Source organism: Leptinotarsa decemlineata, unplaced genomic scaffold (genome assembly GCF_025532065.1).
Source record: "Leptinotarsa decemlineata unplaced genomic scaffold, Ldec_3_MD MMD2_tig00000008_RagTag_RagTag, whole genome shotgun sequence".
Taxonomy (NCBI): domain Eukaryota; kingdom Metazoa; phylum Arthropoda; class Insecta; order Coleoptera; family Chrysomelidae; genus Leptinotarsa; species Leptinotarsa decemlineata.
This window is the reverse complement of record NW_027412537.1, coordinates 953929-974077: the sequence shown is the minus strand read 5'-3', so window position 1 is coordinate 974077 and position 20149 is coordinate 953929. Positions and strand designations below refer to the sequence as shown.

The window sequence follows — 20149 nt, the reverse complement described above, 5'->3', positions numbered from 1 at the left end:
ACACTGCCATCCTCACTGGTAGACATCCGATGTTTCGTTGTAAGACACTTGCCTTAGGGCTCTTCAGTACCATTCTGGATAACATTATAAAAATAAACACAATTCATTCATAAAATTATGATTTCATGTCACAGTTTGATCTAGTCATGTTATCAATGACATCGTAATGATATTCATTCGCTTGCTTGATTGAATCCCAGCCAGAGGAATCTTGTTTAAATTTAAAAGGTTATATTTTTAGGAGTGATCAATTTTTTGGGAAAGAATGTTTTTGGCTTTCTACTACTCCATCTTGATACAATAAATGTGGGAATCTTCCAAAGAAAGGAAGGAAGCAATCAATTTCAAAAATTAACTCTATACAAATAATGAAACAAAAGATTGCTACTAAATAAAGTTCAAAACATAATATTTTACACCATAATCAATTATAATTTATAAGGAAATAACTCTTTAAATTATGAGTTTTCAGTTTTAATTAGGTGTAGATCAATCAATCAATCAATTGTGAATGATCTCCTCAAATTATCTTCTTTCAAATCATTTGTTTCATAGTATCAGTCTATAATTTTTTTTCATCATGTGAATATTGTACTTAGATCTAATTTCGAAAATTAGCAACTCTGATTGCGACAGATTTTTGTTGTTTTATAAATTTCAGCAGACAAAATGGTTATCAAAATGTAGGAACAATTGATGACTGTCGTGATTTTCCAGTAACGTACTTGAAACACCACCAGGTACCGAAAATTAAAGTTTATTCCGAAATATGTGGTACCACTGTGGGTAAACAGTGTTGAGTACCCCTAATCTGTCTCAGACGAATATTTCATTCCAATTGAACCATGTATCGATGAACTTCTGTGTTAGAAATCACACGTTAAAATATAAGACCTCGATAGTCTTCGCTCGCACAAGTTTCGACTTCTGAGGGTTGTCGTTCGTAGGGGTGCAATAGCTGCTTAACGGAAAAAACATATTTTAAACAACATAATCATAAACGCCTGTTGTTATTTTTCGCGTCACTGATGAATATTATCCAATGACAATTTTGAGTAATTTTGCCGCAAGAATGTAATTATTCTGCGAGTGATACGAAAATATGATGACCATTTACACGTGAGTGCATGTGAATTTGGCGTGACTGAAATAGAATTTTGATAAAAAATCTGAATAATTTTTACATGTTGTGGAAGCGTGTATCAGTCCATAATGAAATGATGGAAAGTTTCATATGCAAATGGCAAGAAACCACAACACATTGTTAACGGTGGTCATAACCTCATTTCAAATTATAACGATTTCGTATTTGTAAACGTCGATAGCATAATATGATATCACCTTGTGAAACTCAAGAAATATATTGTAATAAAATCAACAGAGCATAAAAATTGTTGAGATAATATACTAATCGTGAAAAATCACGTAGAAATAGAAAAGAACGCTGTGATTAAACCATTCCCTTCAGATGGCACATTCGGTATTTAGCTGCAGAAAAAACATGGGAAAAACCTGTTGCGTGAGAAAATCATATTCATATACAGTCCATTTCTTTGATTTCCCCCTCTTTTATTTTTTGAACGCGTCAACTCAAAAAATTTAAATTTGGGATAATGAAATTAATACATGAATACTTTATTTTGGAGTGAAATTGACAGATGAAACTTTCAAGATGGCGACTGGGCGCCATCTGTGAAAAAAAATTAAATGGAAAGAGGAATCTTGTGACACATCTTTTTGAAGCTCCTGACAAATGCTTAACAACCCCAGAATATCTTCAACTACTACAAAATGGCGGAACTTTAAATAATTGCCTGAATACATTGACATTCAACTACTTGAGGTCAATTCAGAATATGCTCAAAATGGTTGCCTTGAACTTCTTGATATATGAACAGCCTATCCTACAAATATTCATTATTCTCTGCCTTATATTCAATATAGAAGCAGGTTCAGTTTCCTACATCTTTTGCTTCAAATAGCCCCATGAAAAAAGTCCAAAGGTGTCAAATCTGGCGAGCGGGCTGACCATTCTGTAGGACCTCGACAGCCAATCCAACGACCGGGAAAAGTAGTATCCAAATAGTTTCTTACTTGTCTGGAGTAATGTGGTGGTGCTCCATCTTGTTGGAATACAATATCCATAACGAATTCATTAGGATTCGCTTCGACGAGTTCAGTGATGAGAGGGTCAACAGTAGTTTCCAGCATATTCAAATACAGTTCCCCTGTTAAATTTTGATCAATAAATAAAGGTCCTACAATATGGTTTCCCAATATTCCTGCCCAAACGTTAATTTTTTCTGGATATTGTGTATGTGTTTCCCGAAAAACTTGAAGGTTGGTGTCACTCCAATAACAGCAATTTTGTTTGTGAACATTGCCATTTGAAAAAAATGTACATTCGTCACTAAAACAAATACTGTAGAGATAGGTAGGATATAGTTTCCATCAAGATTTCGCAGAATTCTGTTCTTCGATCGGGGTCATCTTCAGTTAATTGGTGTCATCCATTTTGTATGGATGATACCTATTTCACTTCAAAAGTCTCCACACAGTAGAAGGAGACACCTCACAAAACTTCGCGACGGAATAAGTAGACTGTTCAGGATTTACTACCATCTCACCAATTATTTGCACTTGCTGTTCTTTCGGAATGGACGGATGACCTTGGGGCTTTTTTTATGTACACCACCGGTAGTTGTGAATTTGGATACAAGTCCCCTCAAATATTTTCAACAGATAGGATGATCGAAAAACGTTCATTGAAAATCCTTTCGGTCTCGTGAAAGTTATGCGTCTCACCGTAAATAAAAATCGCTTCAATTTTTCCTTCCAATGGACGAGAATTGACCATTTTAGAGATTGTTGACGTGGTACCTTTCTACTAGTGAAACCGGAAACCAAATGAGAGAATTCTAACTGAACAATCATGTATATTGTCGTACTGACATTTTTTGTCGTTTTTATTAACAAAAAATAACTTAACCAACCTTATCGGGTTGTTGAAATGGCCATATGGCAGATAAAAAGGAATATTTCTGGAAATATTGATATTAATGTTTTTGTTTCCAGGAAATTGTTAAATTTTCTGCCATTTTGTAGTAACTTATTCATGTTTCTGGGTTGTGGAGTATTCGTCAGGAGCTTCAAAGTGATGTGTTACAGGACCCCCTTTCCATTTAATTTTTTCCCAGATAGCGCCCAGTCGCCATTATGAAAGATTCATCTGTCAATTTCACTTCAAAATAAAGTATTTATGCATCAATTTCATTATCCCAATTTTTTGAGTTGACCCGTTAAAAAAATAAAAAGGGGGTGACATTAAATAAATGCACTGTATACAACGAATCGTGAAATTGAAAAATGATGGTTCATCCAGTCAAAGTTCGCGAAATAACATAATATGTAGACTTTTCCATTTCTCATACGATTACGCTGAGTTATTTGTAAATACTCAGGAGAAACAATAAAGGAGAAAACAAATGTACCTTCATTTATTTGAAGAATTGAAATCTTCTCAAGTGAGTGGAGAGAGGTACAGGCTCTGATTCAGGAAGAATTTGAAGAAGTGTTTCAGGAAACAAAGAAGGGATTTGAAAAAGTAGTCGATACGAAGCTTGAGGAGGCTGAAAGGGTTTTGGAAAGGAGCTTGATCGAGTTGGAAGGACTCGAACTCTGAATCGGATTCATAGAAGGAAATGATGACTCAGTTGGACGGGACATAAAGAAGACAAGAACATTCGTTCTTCACTCGCGGTCCGAGGGAATGGTCGAGAAGCATAATTGCATGCAGACATTTGTCTTCGAAAACACTGGGATTAATTGGTTCCTCCCTTTCTGTTAACATACCGGAGCTCTCAACATGACGCTTCAGGTTACACACCATCCATGTTAACTGGTCGAGAACTGAAGCTTCCGATAGACATAATGTGTGGCAGCCAATCCAATGAATCCTGAAAGGTACCCCTTTCAAAGTATGTGAATGACCTGAAGAAGAGACTGGAAATTGTCCACAAATGTTCCAGATCCAAATTACAGCCAGTGACAGGATGCCAGTGACAGGATGCCAGTGACAGGATGCCAGTGAGCTTCAAGAAGGGCAGTGTGGCTTTACCAACCCCATCATCGAAAAAGTTTGTGTCTCAAATTGCAGGGACCATGGCAAGTACCTCAATTGGTAATCAAAAAGATGAACGATCTAGTGTACAGAATACAATCGTCACCCAGAAGCAAGCTTGAAGTTGTCCACATAGAGCGACTGAGTCTTATATGGAACGTGATTTTTCTACCTGTTCTGGGCGAACAATTTCGAGAAAGGGGAAGTATTGTAAATCATTTTCTGAAAAAATAACGCCGGCCGCCGCTGGCCTTCGTCAATCGACTGTGACTTGGCCAAAGTCACGTGCTTCTCGATCATTCTTGGTGTTATGTCGCTTCGAGTATATTCCTATCGGCTTCCGACTACTTCCATTGGGATATATAAGCACTGTCAGCAGGCAGATGAGACAAGCCTAGTTGAAAGTGCGGTACGAAGTGAACTAATAAGGCGATAGATATTTGAGTATCAATCTTTAAGTTTTTGTGTTGTATTGGCAATGTAGTAATGGAATCAATTTGAGTTTTACTGTACAGAGTGGTCAATTATTGTCAAACCCCCTAGAAAGACATAACAATAATTACATTTTCATAACTTGAACCTACAAACGTACAGAGTCTTTAACGATTTTCTTCATTGAAAATAACTCTACTCACATATAATTAAAAATCATCACAGATAGCAAATCAACTATAGGTGTATGGTAATATTTTATACGAGAAAAATGAAATGTACTATGGTTCTCGGTACTCACAAAAATGTGCGAAATTCCCTTTTCACGTGCTTTAGCAGGAATCATCTAGAATGAATATTTCAATTTTTTTTACCAAAAACATTTTCTCGTGTTCAGTAGTTTCACAACAAGTTTAACAAGTAATTTTGTCTTGGATAGTTCGTTCTCCGCATACGACTATTTCAAACTACTATTTTCTTACAATCTATGAAACTTTTCGCGACATTTCCAACACGTATATGGAAAACTTGCAAAATGTGTGGGTTGACATCGTTTCTTTCGAACGGTATGATGATATCCTCGTGCAATGAGGTTCACAAATATTTGTTTTTGTGTGAAGCGTAGAGAATTTGAAAAGGAATTGTTATATTTTGTTGGAACTTCCTCAGAGTGAAACTGATAACTATGATTTGAAATAATCATACTACTATTTTAATGAAGTTCTGGTGTTTCTTGAGTCGCTGAATTATTTGTGGAAATTTCAATTCAGTAGGTTGATGAAATGAAAATGGTGGAAGTGAAACATTCACGTAAGTTTTGAATGAATTGCCATTTTGGACTATTCACTTCAAACTATCAACTTTGATAGAGCTCCAAATTCTGTCAGAGCCTGAAAAATTGCATGTCACATATTTACTTCGGAATTAACGTGATAATTTCCCAGAATACATAAATGATCAAAGAATGAAATTCGACATTATTTTTTAACAAAAATATTGAATTTTCAAAAAAAATCTCAAATTGTCTGAATGGAAACCAATAAGTCGAGAAATAATTCACTTCAGTTATCATTATTATCTAGTTCTGATAGAACTTTGGTGAAGGGAAATTTAAGAATTCATTGTGAAACTTGATGCTGACCCGAATGTGAAACAATGCTGCTCCCAATAATCGATATACAGGGCCGTTGCCATGGGGGGAAGCCTCCCCCCTTGCTTTTTCGACTTGGAAAAAAGTTGGGAAAGGTTGGGAAGTTTTGGGCCATGAAGATAGAAGAAAATGATAGTAAAAAATGAATAAAAATAAAAAAAATAAAAATGAGAGAAAAGAAAAGGAGAGGTAATGAGAAAAAGGAAAGAACCAGGAGAAGGTTGAGATTTCCCAACATGCATAACTTGAAGAGAATTCTGAGTTGTTTGAAATCTTCAAAAAAGTTTAATATTTCCCAAGTAAGAAAACAGTCCTGAACAGTCCACAAATTTTGAAGTGACAATTTTACAAAATTCCCAATTTTTCGCTGTTTTTTCGACTTGGAAAAGTTGAGAAATTTCGGGCCGTAAAGATAGAAAAAATAATAGTGGAATACAATAAACACAATATTATTTAAGTGTTGTTTCCTTTCATTTGTATTGAATATTCCTATACATGGTGGATATGGTGGAAGATCAAGGACCTTGGTCCGAAGTAGAATAATTCCCCTTATTATTTTTATAATCACCAAAATTTATTTTTGTTTGTGCATACCCTAACGGCCATAAGCATTCAGCCAATCTTTGGATAGCTAGTAACTGATCCCTCGGCTTTCATTTCTTCGAAAGTTGGGAAGTTTTGCTGGTGGGGTTGGGAAAATTTAGATTCCCTGCACCCCTGGTTTTTCTTTTCGCTACGGCCCCATCGAAATAGCTTACTTCTCAATTGAGTTCAACATTTTCTTCACTTCTGTGGACTGTTATATATTTGTTCACTCATTCATATATAGAAGATATCCCAGAACTGAACATATTCAGATTATTTAAAGTATTTATAAATATGAAGAAAAGAGAATTGAAACTTTCTTTTATGTGTAACTAACGTTACTGCAGTTTCGTATTATAAGGACATTTTCAAACTTATACATTGAACTAAAAATGATTGATTACATAAGCCCTCATATAACACCACTGGAGGTAATAATAGAGGTACTTAGCTCAATTGTGTACCTGAATTTGGTTTACTTGTGACAATGTGGATACGCTAATTTGAAAACTGGTGAGTGAACCAGATAGATTTTATCATTTGACAGATTAAGCGTAACCTAACCTAACCTAACCTGAACTAGCTCTATATGATCAGGTCTAACCTAACCTTATCTGTTGAATGATCAAATCGATCTAGTTTAATCACCGGTTTTCAAATTAGCGTATCCACATTGTCACAAAATGCAGGTACCCAATTAAGCTAAGTACCTTCATTATTACCTAAAGTGGTGTTATATAAGGACTAATGTAATCATTTTTAGTTTAATAGATAAATTTGAAAGTGTTCTTGTAGACGAAACTGTAATGAAGTCAGTTAAAAAATGAAAAAGAAATGAAAAAAACATAGAAAGTTCCAATTCTCTTTTCATCTTTATGATTTTCCACCACATAATAACGGCTACATCCAATTTATTTACAAATGTACAAAAATAACGGACGGGTGAAATTTTTGTTCTGAATGCACTTTTTATAGGTAGGAAATTAATTAGATCAAATGATACATTTTTGAAAAAAATCTGTTGAAAATTCGTTGAGCTCCGGAAAAGAGTGAAATTGAAATAAGGTTTATATGTTCTATTAACACCAACGAACAATTTGCATAGATATTGAAACAATTTAAAAAAATGTTTCCTCCGTTAACCAGCTGCCGCACCCCTACGAATGACAATCCTCAGAAGTCGAAACTTGTGCGAGCTAAGGACTAACGAGGTCTCACCTTTTAACGTGTGATTCCTAACACTGGTATTGATGGGTATAAAAATGTATAATCACACTATACATTGCATTCAGTTCAAAGAAATCTGAATTTGTTTTGAAGTCGTAAGAATATGGTTATTTGAACCCCTATTTAACCCCTTCTTTATATAAAAAAATTAGTACGGGGTTTAAAGAATACGATATGATAATTTCCTACCGACCCGCAAACCTCTTTTAGAATTATTCATAATTCACTACACAAATAATTTTTTGGGGTGTTTAGCAAATTTATTACTCAAGTGCAGTTTGGAATGAGTCGAAAAAGTAAACAACTGTGATGTTAATAATAATCGTTTTTCTTGGGTGGAATGAAAAATAAAGAGTTCAGGCGAAATTGAAAACTGTACTGAGTTAGGTTGTTTGTTGACCACCAAGTCTTCATATTTTACAAAGCTTACTATAAAGAAATATTGAAGATTATTTATTATGGAAAAGTTCCAAAAAGAAAAAAAATCATATTCACTTATTTGCTGAGAGTTTCAAATTATGAATGAGACAAAGTCTTACAATATTGGGTCAAACAAAAATTGACCAAAAACACTTTCATTTTTAATTAACATGATTTTATTAGCTTCACCCGTATGTATGTATGTTTGTTTGTTTGCTTGTAACTCTCAAGCTGGGAATCTGTATTTAACAGAATTATCGACATTATTGCTTGATCTATTCGCGGGCAGATGGCGCTGTACGTAGTCTCCTTGATATATCGACATTATTGATTGATCTGTTCGCGAGCAGATGGCGCTGTATGTAACCTCCTTGATATATCGACATTATAGCTCGATCTATTCGCGAGCAGATGGCGCTGTACGTAACCTCCTTGATATATCGACATTATTGCTCGATTTTTCGTGGGCAGATGACACTGTACGTAACCTCCTTGATATAATTTTAACTCACTTTACATGTATTTCTTCATTTGGAAGTAGTTTTTTCTTAATTAAGACGCGCGCCTGCTGTCTTATTTGTAACCCTACTTTGCGCGCCTGCTGCCTTGGTAGCTGATTTTCAGGCTCCCTCTCCGGGATCGGAAAATATCAATCGTCATTTTTCTAAACAATATGCTGTTGATTGATCCCAAAGTTTAGATAAAATAAATATAGTTTGAAAAAACTAAAAAACACGCTTTTATAGTATACGAAACTAAAAAAAATTGAAAGTAAATATAGTTGAATTTCACTAGTTCGGACTTCCATTGTCTATTATATAAAATGATTTGAAATCCCTGAAACAAGTAAAAAAGAATAATTAAAAAAGAATAGTTGAAAATAACAATTATATTAAGCAACAATAAACCTGAAATGAAATGATAGTAGTAGCTTAATATAATTGTTATTTTCAACTATTCTTTTTTAATTATTCTTTTTTACTTGTTTCAGGGATTTCAAATCATTTTATATAATAGACAATGGAAGTCCGAACTAGTGAAATTCATCACGAAACATTGTCAATCACCTTCAAACAAACGTAAATATAGTTCATAAAACTAGAAAACACGCTTTTAAAGAACATCGAACTAAAAAGTTAAAAATATTCTTTTAAATAAGCTTAAAACAGTAACGAACGAAAAATACTAGTATTATTGTGAAAAAAGCGTGGGCGCCTTGTGCCATATTTTTTGTATATCAAGCGCCCGTCGCATTTCTCACGATAATACTACTATTTTTCGTTCGTTATTGTGTTGAGCTTATTTAAAAAAAATTAACTTTTTAGTTCGATGTTTTTCGAAAACGGGTGTTTTAGTTTTTTAAACTATATTTATTATTCAGGAGATAATTAATATTCAAGTTGTATCCTATCAGTTACTGAAAATAATGAAATATATGGAAACCTGATATCGTGTAAGTACTTTGAGTGTATTTTTCTATCATGCAGATTTTCAAATGGAACTTTCGCGAAATTTTATATGAAAGTGAAAGTTTCACAGTAAACTGTACTAGTAAGACTCATATTTTTCTGTATACTTCGAGTATCTACAATATAATATTAACGAATCGGATTATTAGGTATAGAGACAAACCTGAAAGAAAGATGAACATAAGCAGTGATGAAAAAATATAGTCGGATATTTATAATGGAAGTACAATAAATTTGATTCTCAGCAAAAATATCATAACAATTATGTCTCGAGTTTTTTGGTAGTATTTTAAACATGTTTGATATTTTCTTTTCAGTTTTCAGTAACTGTTAACATGTGACTCAAATATTATATTTCTCAAGCGATTCGTCTAATTACGGGTTTTCTGAATATTCCTGTTTACCAAAAATTCAAATTTGTTGTATGATTGAGATTCAAAATTGTTTTCAATTTTCTTCCTGTAAGCTTCACTTTCATTATTCCCGTATTATCCTGTATACAGCATAATTCCTTGGTGGAAGGGTTGGTTATGGTTTTTGCATTGTATTTTATTTTGAGCCAAGTGACCAAAGCTTCCCGCTTTTGAATGAACAGAAATGTAAACTTACCTATTATTTCCAGCCCAATGATAGGCATAGCAGAATTCAAACACATCGAATATTTCGATGGATCCAAGGTTCCAGCCTGTCACACACTAGCCAACACGTTTTGGTCTGCCCTCTACTTCCTCAGCAGCATCCTCCTTTTCTTCATTGTTCCTTTGATCATCCTCGTGGTGTTGTACTTCATCATAGCAAAAAATCTCATCTCTAATGCAGCTACGTTAGTTTTGAACAAGCACATAGATAATTATTCTATTAGAGCAAGGAGACAAGTGATTTTGATGTTGGGAACGGTAGTTTTAAGTTTTTTTCTTTGCTTGATACCGTTTAGAATTTTTATTTTTTGGATTATTGTAGCGCCGGAAGAAAATATTCTCAGACTAGGCGTTGAGAAGTATTACAATATTTTATATTTCTGTAGAATAATGGTTTATCTAAACTCAGCAGTGAATCCGATACTCTATAATTTGATGAGCTCCAAATTCAGACACGGCTTTGTCATTTGTTCAGATACCAGAAGAAAAGTATTCCGGAGATCCAGAAATGGTACATCCAGTACCACTGCTACTAGGAGTAGCAGTACCTTCAGAAGTAGCCATGACAGTTATAATTACAGGGTTTGTTATAGACCACGAAATAATTCAAGCTTAATGAAAAGTTACAGTGAGTCTCCTGACTCTAACAGAAGCACTGACTCACATTCAATTATACTGAAGGAATTGTCTTCAAAAACCGCGTGTTCTCTCAAAACTACTAGTATAGACGAAGAATATGACGATTTTGATGTCGGAAATACTAGGGATCATGCTAATTTCAATGTGCTTACAGACAACGCTTTAATTTTCCAGGAAGGCACAGATTTTCAAAAATGTTTTCATAGTAAATGTTATGACAATACTGAGGAACAAATCGATCTTCATGAAAAATTCATGAAACTTGATCGAAAGCAAGACGAAGAAAGTTTTGTTTAGACTGGATTAAAGTTTTGGATCCTGGCGAGATTTAACACACTATTTGATCTAATACTTCTGGTTCGGAAGAAATTGGTTCATCCTAATTATTTATTTGTTATTCCATGCTGAAAACTGATTCAACGATTATTGCAAGAAATATACAGAGTGTCAAATCGAAAACTTTCCCTCTTTGTTATCTACCTTCCAAAAAATTATATGAAAAATACATAAACCAGCAGTAATCAAAGTCAAAGATGAATAGCAGTTGCTTGCTTGGAGGCTGACAAATTTCAATTAAAATTGCTATAACATCTCCCACTACGAAGACGCCATCTTTGGGATCAACAGTCAACGAGTGTCAAAGATGAACTAGGCTTCCCAAGACAATTAGTTTCACTTCAGCTTTGATTGCAAGGCGACTAGTTGGAAACAATGGTAAAAAACAAACTTATTGCTGTCCTTGAAGAACAAGCTTGTGAAAGTAAAGTCGATGACATCTTCCTAAGGGGAGATGCCACTTATGGAACCAACTAGTTACCTCGCAAGAAAACTAGTGAGAGACATAGGATAAAAGTCTTTCGCCGATCGATGTCGCAGCTTGGCTTTGCACCAAACTTTCTTAAAGAGTCTCGTTCATCTTTGATAACAGTGGGTTGAATCTTCTGTCGATATCATAGATGTCTTCTTCGTTAGGAGATATGCCATTGCCTTTACTTCCTCAAGCTTGTAGCGTCTAAAAATGCATCAATAATTCAGCCTACTATTACTGATGAGGTCTATGGTGAGTTGAAATAGCACTGTCTTGTGTTGGATCACGGTTGCTCCATCATCAGACTCTTCTGAAAAAATACTATGTTGAGTCTCCTTTCAATAAAAGTTCATCAAATGAGAGATTTTCAATTCTTATTTGAATTGGAGTGTGTTCGAGAACGGCGACGTTTCTTTTGAATTTCAGAATTCTAAATCCTGGAGTTAGATACGTTTTTAATTTGGTTACAAAATTTTTTCGAATACTGATAGTACGACAAATATAATGAAAAACATTCGAAAGTATTCATTGTAGAATATACTAGCTCTCAACACAAACAGTAGCATGACAAAAAACACATACATAACGGCCACAAAAAAAATTTATTTGAATTAGTACCCTTGAATCTAGTGCTCCACACTGTTGATATTTCTGGTTTGATGGATTGATAGAATAGGAGCAACTAAATTATCTTCAATATCATTAGATCAAACTTCTTCAGAAGACATCTTTAATCAGTTATTCATAGGAGACCAGTCAATTCCTGTTGAAATGTTTATGAATGTTATATGGAGGATACGAAAAAGTCTATGTGAGTGAAGTGGTCTCAAGAAATGTTTTTCAAATCATCAACTCATGCCATATATATCAAATTCTCCATCTGGTGTACCCGAAGAGTGAAAGAGTAGAACCGCTTTTTCTGAGATTATTTGTAAATGATATATTCCCTTTCAAAAATCATTTTTGGTGATGTTATAAAACTTCATAGGAAACTCACTCCTTTCCAAGGACAGTTTTCCCCATAGCCTACGAATACACCAACAATAGTGGCTCATTGCAGAGAGTAGTAGACCTTGACACCGAATTGACATGTATGCAATACCTATATTGACAAAATGATATCAAATGTTATATAACAGATCTTCGGGATTTCCTGAACGCACAAAACACAAAATCACAAATCCGAAGTTATCGTTTGTCTTTCTTTGTTTAGTGTGCAGCAAACTAGAATATTTCAGTTCAATATTAAACACAAGTTGTAACAAATACATGGGGATGCTACATTTGTTAAAAGAAAATTATATTTGTAAATTTATTAATTTCGTGAAACACAAAATTCACCTGGACATAAGTATGATTATAATTCTCTACTAGTAAATTTTAGACTAATCAGCTTGAGAAAGCGAAGAGAAATGGCAGAAATAATATTCGTTCCCAAATATTCAACAATCACTTCTCATCATCCTTACTATCCTTCTTAAATTGTAACTTACCAAGTGTTACATCGAGATCATAACTTGTCTTCAACTTCTATAGTTCCATCTCTTGAATGTGTAGACAAATTAATACTATTCACTAGCACTAGCACTAGCATTTTTACAATAAATTGTATTCAAAACGCGTTTCGCTACACTGTAGCTTCATCAGTTAATGATGTCATACCATGGGGAATAAACTTATATTTCAAAACTATGTCGACTTGTCACAGCTTTTTGATTTTTCAGAAATTTTCCTGGAAGAAAGATATTAAAGACGGAAAGTTTTCATATAAACATTCTGTATGAAAAGTAGGTGTATATTTGCATAGAAATTCACTAATTTAGGATTATTGTAGTAGTAGTGAATCTTGCCGCTTCCATTTCAAATGTGAACGTTTAAAATAGATTTAACTTAATTTCTTGTAATGCATTCGATGTTTACCAAAGATATAGTTGATAATAAAGTGTTATATATGATTTTTTGTATAAATGAAATTGTTATTCCTTCCACATTGCATCAACTATTTCGATCAGCATACCTCTCACAAATCATTGTAACCATGGACATGTAAGTATATAATCTTTTGACTTATTGCTTTCTTCTTTTCAATCATTCATTTTATACCGAATGAGTTTGCCACACAAATTATCATTGGTATTTCCTTCCCTGTAAATATTTAGCACCTTGTAGATAGAAGACCTCACTAGTCAGTTAAGAAACACGACTTTGGATTGGAATTGCCCTAAATTCTGATATCATTTTTATCTGACATTGTGTGAACATTTTTATGAGCATGTTCATTATCACTTCCAAATATCCATACTTAGGATTTTCTTCCCTCGAAAGAAAATAACGTTTACAGTTCACTTCAACATTTTTCGAATTTTAGGTGCAGTTGAACTGATATAGCCAAAGTATCAATATCATTCATCAATAAGCGAAAACATTGAAACTCATCTAGCTACATGGATCTCATACATGGATCATATAAATATTGATTTTCAGGCTTCGCATTTTTTAATATTTAAATTTGATTTTCTTCATAGTGATCCAAACGACTTTTGATCAGATAGGCGAGGTGCCATACTCATATGAAGAAAAATGTTTTTGAATGATGTTCAATGATATAATTGAAACGAAAATAGCTTCGTAAACTTCAAAATATTTCGTGACAATTTTTGAATCACCACAAGAAACTAAGAAGAAGGCATAATCATTCAATTTCATATAGTTTTTGGTAAAAACTATACAAATAGTTCACAAGATGTCACCAAATGGTATCAAAACACTTTCTTATATTGGTCTCTTGAGGGAAATACGGTGTGGTCTTCGGTATTGTGTTTTTATCTGGTTCTGGACGAAATTGCATGTTTATATTTTTTTGGTGAACCACTGTAACCTCTATCACAAGGGAAATTCACAAAATGTTTTCCCATTATGTTGGATTGGAAATGGAAACTGCACTAGATTATGAATGTTTTCTTTGGTAGATTTGAAGTGAATTTTTTGCACATCTGTCGGAAATGTATAAGACCACACCGTATCTGTGTATCAGAAATTAAGCAATCGAACATGAAAGAGTTGTGTGGAAATATTACCTGTATGACCAGGAATATGTTTCAATAGCTGGAAAGCGATCGTTTGTTCTTTATCAGAGGTATATCTGATGAGGACAAATTTTCCACACTTTTCAATAATTATTGTTCAATAGTCTTGCGTAGATAATCTTCAGTAATTATTCCCCGGCATAATTCAACCGTAATTATCGCTTTGAATACAAAACCTGAGATTCTGCATACTTTTAAGAAATGAAACAACTTGGGACTACAATTTCATGAATGAAGATGAAAGCAATTTCAGAAATTCAAGTCGATCCATTTTTTATGTCGCAATAAATTCAACTTCTCAAATAGAATAGTAACTTACGTAACAAATCCGGAAAATACTGTGGCAACTGTGTAGAATAACAAAACAATGAGACATATTCCTTCAATGCATTTCTTTGTAGAACAAAATTTCGAACATTTTAATTCTCATTCGTATTGAATATTTAAATTCGAACAGAAGAAAAGTACTAACAAAAACATTCTGATTCTTATTTATATTAATATTTATACGAAAATCCGAGCAATTGCTAATATTGAAGGAATATAATTAATTTGAAATGATTGGTATATTTAAATGCGTTTTGTTGAAATGAGAGCATGAAGGTAAAGTTTCCGTTTCATATTGATTGTTTTCATGTCATAATTTTTGAATTCACACTATCAAATGATAAGAGTACATAAGATTATATCGGGTTTTCCAATAAGGACTTGACAACTTTTTTTGTAAATAAAACGCAAACCATTTGAGATATTTCCAAAACTTTATTACCGACTTGAAATACATTCAAAACATTTATGAATGGAACTCGACTTCGTTCATATGGCCACCGCGGGCACGTCGGCAGCGGTCGATTCGTTGGACCCAATTTTGAATGACTCGGTCACACATTTCGGCCGGAACGGCCGCTATTTCGCGTCCAATGTTGGCTCTAAGTTCTTCCAACGTTGTCGGCTTGTTGGCATAGACCAATGATTTGACGTAGCCCCAAAGAAAAAAATCTAGAGGCGTTAAATCGCAAGAACGAGGCGGCCAATTGACTGGTCCATTTCTTGAGATAACACGCTCGCCAAACTTACTCTTCAATAAATTGATTGTAACGTGCGCTGTGTGGCTTGTGGCACCGTCTTGTTGAAACCACATGTCATCCAAGTCCATGTGTTCCAATTCGGGCCAAAAATAATCGGTAATCATGGCGCGATAACGATCGCCATTCACAGTAACGTGACGATCGTTATTGTCGACAAAAAAATATGGCCCAATGACGCCGCCGGCATGCAAAGCGCACCAAACAGTAATTTTTTGTGGATGAAGTGGTGATTCGTGAAGCACATGTGGATTTTTACCAGACCAATAACGCATATTTTGCTTATTGACGAACCCATTGAGCCAAAAATGAGCTTCGTCACTGAAAAAGATTTTGCGATGAAATTCATCATCTTGGTGCATCTTCTCCAGAGCCCAAGCGGAGAACGTACGTCGACTCAAATGGTCCCTCGGCTTCAATTCTTGAGTCAGCTTAATCTTGTATGGGTGTAATCCCAGATCCTTACGCAATATTTGCCATAAGGTGGTCTTGGCGATGCCCAGTTCTTGAGAACGCCGCGGAATCGACTGATTTGGATCATTTGCTACGGACGCCTTAACGGTAGCGATATTTTCGGAACTTCGACCAGCCCGTTGTTTCACTGGCACGACAGCATCACACAATGAATATGTAGACTCAAATTTTTGCACTAAACTTGTTATTGCTTGTCTACTGGGGCGAGAATTACGACCGAAAATTGGAGTTAACGCTCTTAAAGTTGCGGTCACCGACTCCGAATTTCGGTAGTACATTTTTATAATTTCCAAACGTTGTTCGTTCGTGTACTTTACCATAATGAAAATGTTAAGTTTACTGAAACAAAAGAAAGCAACAATTAGATGATTAGTGAAATAGTGCGTTCACAATTTAAATTCAAAGTTGTCAAGTACCTATTGGAAAGCCCTTTATTATTCTTCTTATTTCATTTCTGACAATTCAGAAAAATAATTCACAGTACTCTAACAAATTTAACAAAAAAAAAAGGGGGAAACATCAACGATGTGAAACAAATCAAATTCATTCAAAATTTTCTGGATTTAATCGAAATCATCTGTCTGTGTGTTATTATCATCAAATCAGATACTATAGAAGTCCCTAGATTATTCAATTCCACAAATCAAAAACAAATAATACAGTTCTTGGGAAAATAAAGATTTTTTGAACTTCAACTTCTCCGTTCTTATGGAGGGATATTCCTTCTGAAGGAATAAAGAAAGCAATCAAGTTCGAAATAAATTCTTTACAAAGATGTGTAGCTGTAGATCATACATGTAAGGTACTTTCAGATGCAAATGGGAAGAAAAAGCCCTCATGAAACAACTACTTTTTAGTGAACATTTAATTACACGAAAGAAAAAGAACGTTCGAAACAACTACTCCCATATAAAAATTAAATTAAACAAAAATCACTTTTTTCTATTCAGTTTGTACGAATGTTTCTAGTACAAACTGAATGGATAAAAGTTATTTTCGTATAATTCAAAGGCAAAAAACCTTTTTTTTCTCAAAAACGAATGTATCCTAAAATCTACCCATTTCAATTCAAATAACCCAGTGAACTGAAATGTACTTAAAGCGATAATTACGGTTATTTGTTTCGGATCACATACTGACAGTCTTTTCTATTTTTCAGCCCAATCCTCGCCATCACTCAGTACAGCATGGAAGAATATTTCGACGGCTCTCTAGTATTCGTTTGTTTCAGCTTGGTTGAAGACCTTTTCCCTTGTATATTCTTCATTGGGTCCATTATGATATTTTTTCTCTTTCCCCTGGGTATCCTCATTGCCATCTACGCTTTGATAGCAAAATCCCTAATGTCGCAACCAACGATAATGATAGCTCAAAGATGCTCAACAGTACCCTGCCAGAGCGTGATAAAGTACAGAAAACAGGTAATCTTGATGCTGGGTACGGTTGTGCTAGCGTTCTTCATTTGTTTACTGCCCTTCAGGGCTCTAACCTTGTGGATAATAATCGCGCCAGCAGGTTGGAGCCTTGAAATCGGTTTCGAAAGATATTATAACATCCTCTACTTCTCTCGCATTATGTTTCACATTAACTCCGCGGTTAACCCCATCTTGTATAACATAATGAGCTCCAAGTTCAGAGGGGGATTTTTCAAGCTGTGCGGTGCTGAGAACTTACGAATCAGGTGCAGGAAGAAGCCGGAAATTACGAGAAAGAGCACCACAAGCTCGTCCACACATACTTCGTCGCAGCAAACTTCCGATAGTTTTCTCAAGAACAGTAAAAATTACTCCAGGCAGTCAAGCTATCTGAAGGAGGTCAAAGAATTGCCTTCGGAGGGGGAGAGTTCAAACAGTGTGAAAAATAAAGGTTTGACGAAGAATGTTTACGTTAGGGCACCGTTACAGGTGGTGAATGGTATAAATGGCCAAAAGCTCCCAGCTGGGGAGATATACGTTTAGTATAGTACAATTGTTGTTAGTCGCGTCAATGAAAATGTAAAGTAGGCCATCTTCAGGAGCAGCTCCGATATTATTGATTATTTTCTTAGTATTTTCTTTTCAGATCGAAGATAGAGTTATTTATATTGCTTAAACACTATTTATGATATTCAAGTGAAAAAATGATACAAAACAATCTCTTTCGAAACTTCAAAAACATATATTTATGTTATTGTTTTCATATGGCTATCATAAATGATTCTAGTTATATATCCATTAACCAAAAAATGTGAACAAAATCAAAAGAGTTGTTCGTGCTCTAATTGCATACAATGTGTAAAATCCAAATGGAATAAATTCATTATTTCGGTTACTGTACTTTTTTTAAATCCCTAAACATGTCAAATGTAAATCATAATTTGACATTCTTCAACGTAAAAATTCCACCCCTACTTTCACCCCCTTTGAATGACAGGTACAACCCCCAATTTTTTGAATGGGAAGTATAGATTTGTGCTATATCGTTTGGAAGGTCTCTTCATGCTCTATTCAAGAATGTTTTCATTTTCAAGTTTATTACAACAATTGAGATAAAATAAATTGAGAATTTCACTAGTTCGGACTTCCATTGTCTACTATATAAAATGATTTGAAATCCCTGAAACAACTGAAAAAAAAAGAAATAAAAATGAATAGCTGAAAATAACAATTATATTAAGCAAAATAAACCTGAAATGAAATAATAGTGAAATAAAAGACACGTAAAATAGAACAATTGAACAAAAATAAATAAAAATAAAGAAATGGAAAAAGAAAATAACAATAAAAAGTTGAGAGATTCCAAGTCACGTTAGTTCACGACGTTTCGATTGTTAGTATCTACAATCGTCTTCGGGTGATGACTGGACTGATTCCTCCGAGAGATGACTATTTATAGGTCGTTCGGGTACTTTCACTTATCCCCGCTTTCCATTTTCCGCTTCACTGGTTCCGTGAGAGATGACCCTTTGGCGGGAGTTGGCCATTTTTCGCTTGATGATAGGGTTTCCATATGTTACGTATTTCTCTCTGTGCAAGATCTCAGCTTGGGACCACTCGATGTTGTGTTGATGGGTCCAAAATTAACATCGAGTGGTCCCAAGCTGAGATCTTGTACAGAGAGGAACATTGGTTTAGGAGAAAATTCAAAGAAGCCGCATACATGTTGTCCAACAACGTATTCAGCCAGGTCAGCGTAGAAATACGTAACATATGGAAACCCATCATCAAGCGAAAAATGGCCAACTCCCGCCAAAGGGTCATCTCCCACGGAACCAGTGAAGCGGAAAATGGAAAGCGGGAATAAGTGAAAGTACACGAACGACCTATAAATAGTCATCTCTCGGAGGAATCAGTTCAGTCATCACCCGAAGACGATTGTAGATACTAACAATCGAAACGTCGTGAACTAACGTTGCACATTGGAATCTCTCAACTTTTTATTTTCATTTTTTTTTCATTTCTTCATTTTCATTTATTTTTGTTCAATTGTTCTATTTTACTTGTATTTTATTTCACTATTATTTCATTTCAGGTTCATTTTGCTGAATATAATTGTTATTTTCAGCTATTCATTTTTATTTCTTCTTTTTATTTCTTCAATTTCAAATCATTTTATATAGTAGACAATGGAAATCCGAACTAGTGAAATTCATCATGAAACATTGTCAATCACCTTCAAACAAAAAATAAATTAAAATCATGTGGTTACCGAAATTCGATAAAATACACTCAACAACTAAAATGTAATGCAGAACGTAATAAAATGTAGAATACGAAAGAGAACGAAGTAGATGTTCAAAATGTTCACCGCGAGCGTCTTGGCAACATCCTTATCTCAATTTAAACTGTCTTCTAACATTCTTCAACATATCAGTCGTGACCGACCTAATCACAAGTGCTATTCGTTCTTTCAAGTCATTCAAATCTGAAGGTTTACTTTGGTACACATTGCTCTTTACATATCCCCATAAAAAAATGATGAAAGATCAGGTGATCGCACTGGCCATTCAATCGATCCCCGCATCCCTATCCAAAAAT

General features: G+C 34.5%; 1 protein-coding gene across 2 annotated transcripts in view; it reads left to right on the top strand.

Annotated features, from left to right (window-relative positions):
• Positions 1-18622, top strand: part of ETHR (ecdysis triggering hormone receptor) — a 275804-nt gene extending 257182 nt beyond the window's left edge. Inside the window, exon 4 of one of the 2 annotated variants that reach the window (XM_074170826.1) lies at positions 17293-18622. In XM_074170826.1, the coding sequence (XP_074026927.1) occupies positions 17293-18091 (799 nt within the window). In that variant the 3' untranslated portion in view covers positions 18092-18622. Of the gene's footprint in view, positions 1-10025; positions 13984-17292 lie in introns of those variants that run through there. The other variant, XM_074170825.1, reaches the window with a different exon arrangement.
• Positions 18623-20149: the final 1527 nt, after the last annotated feature.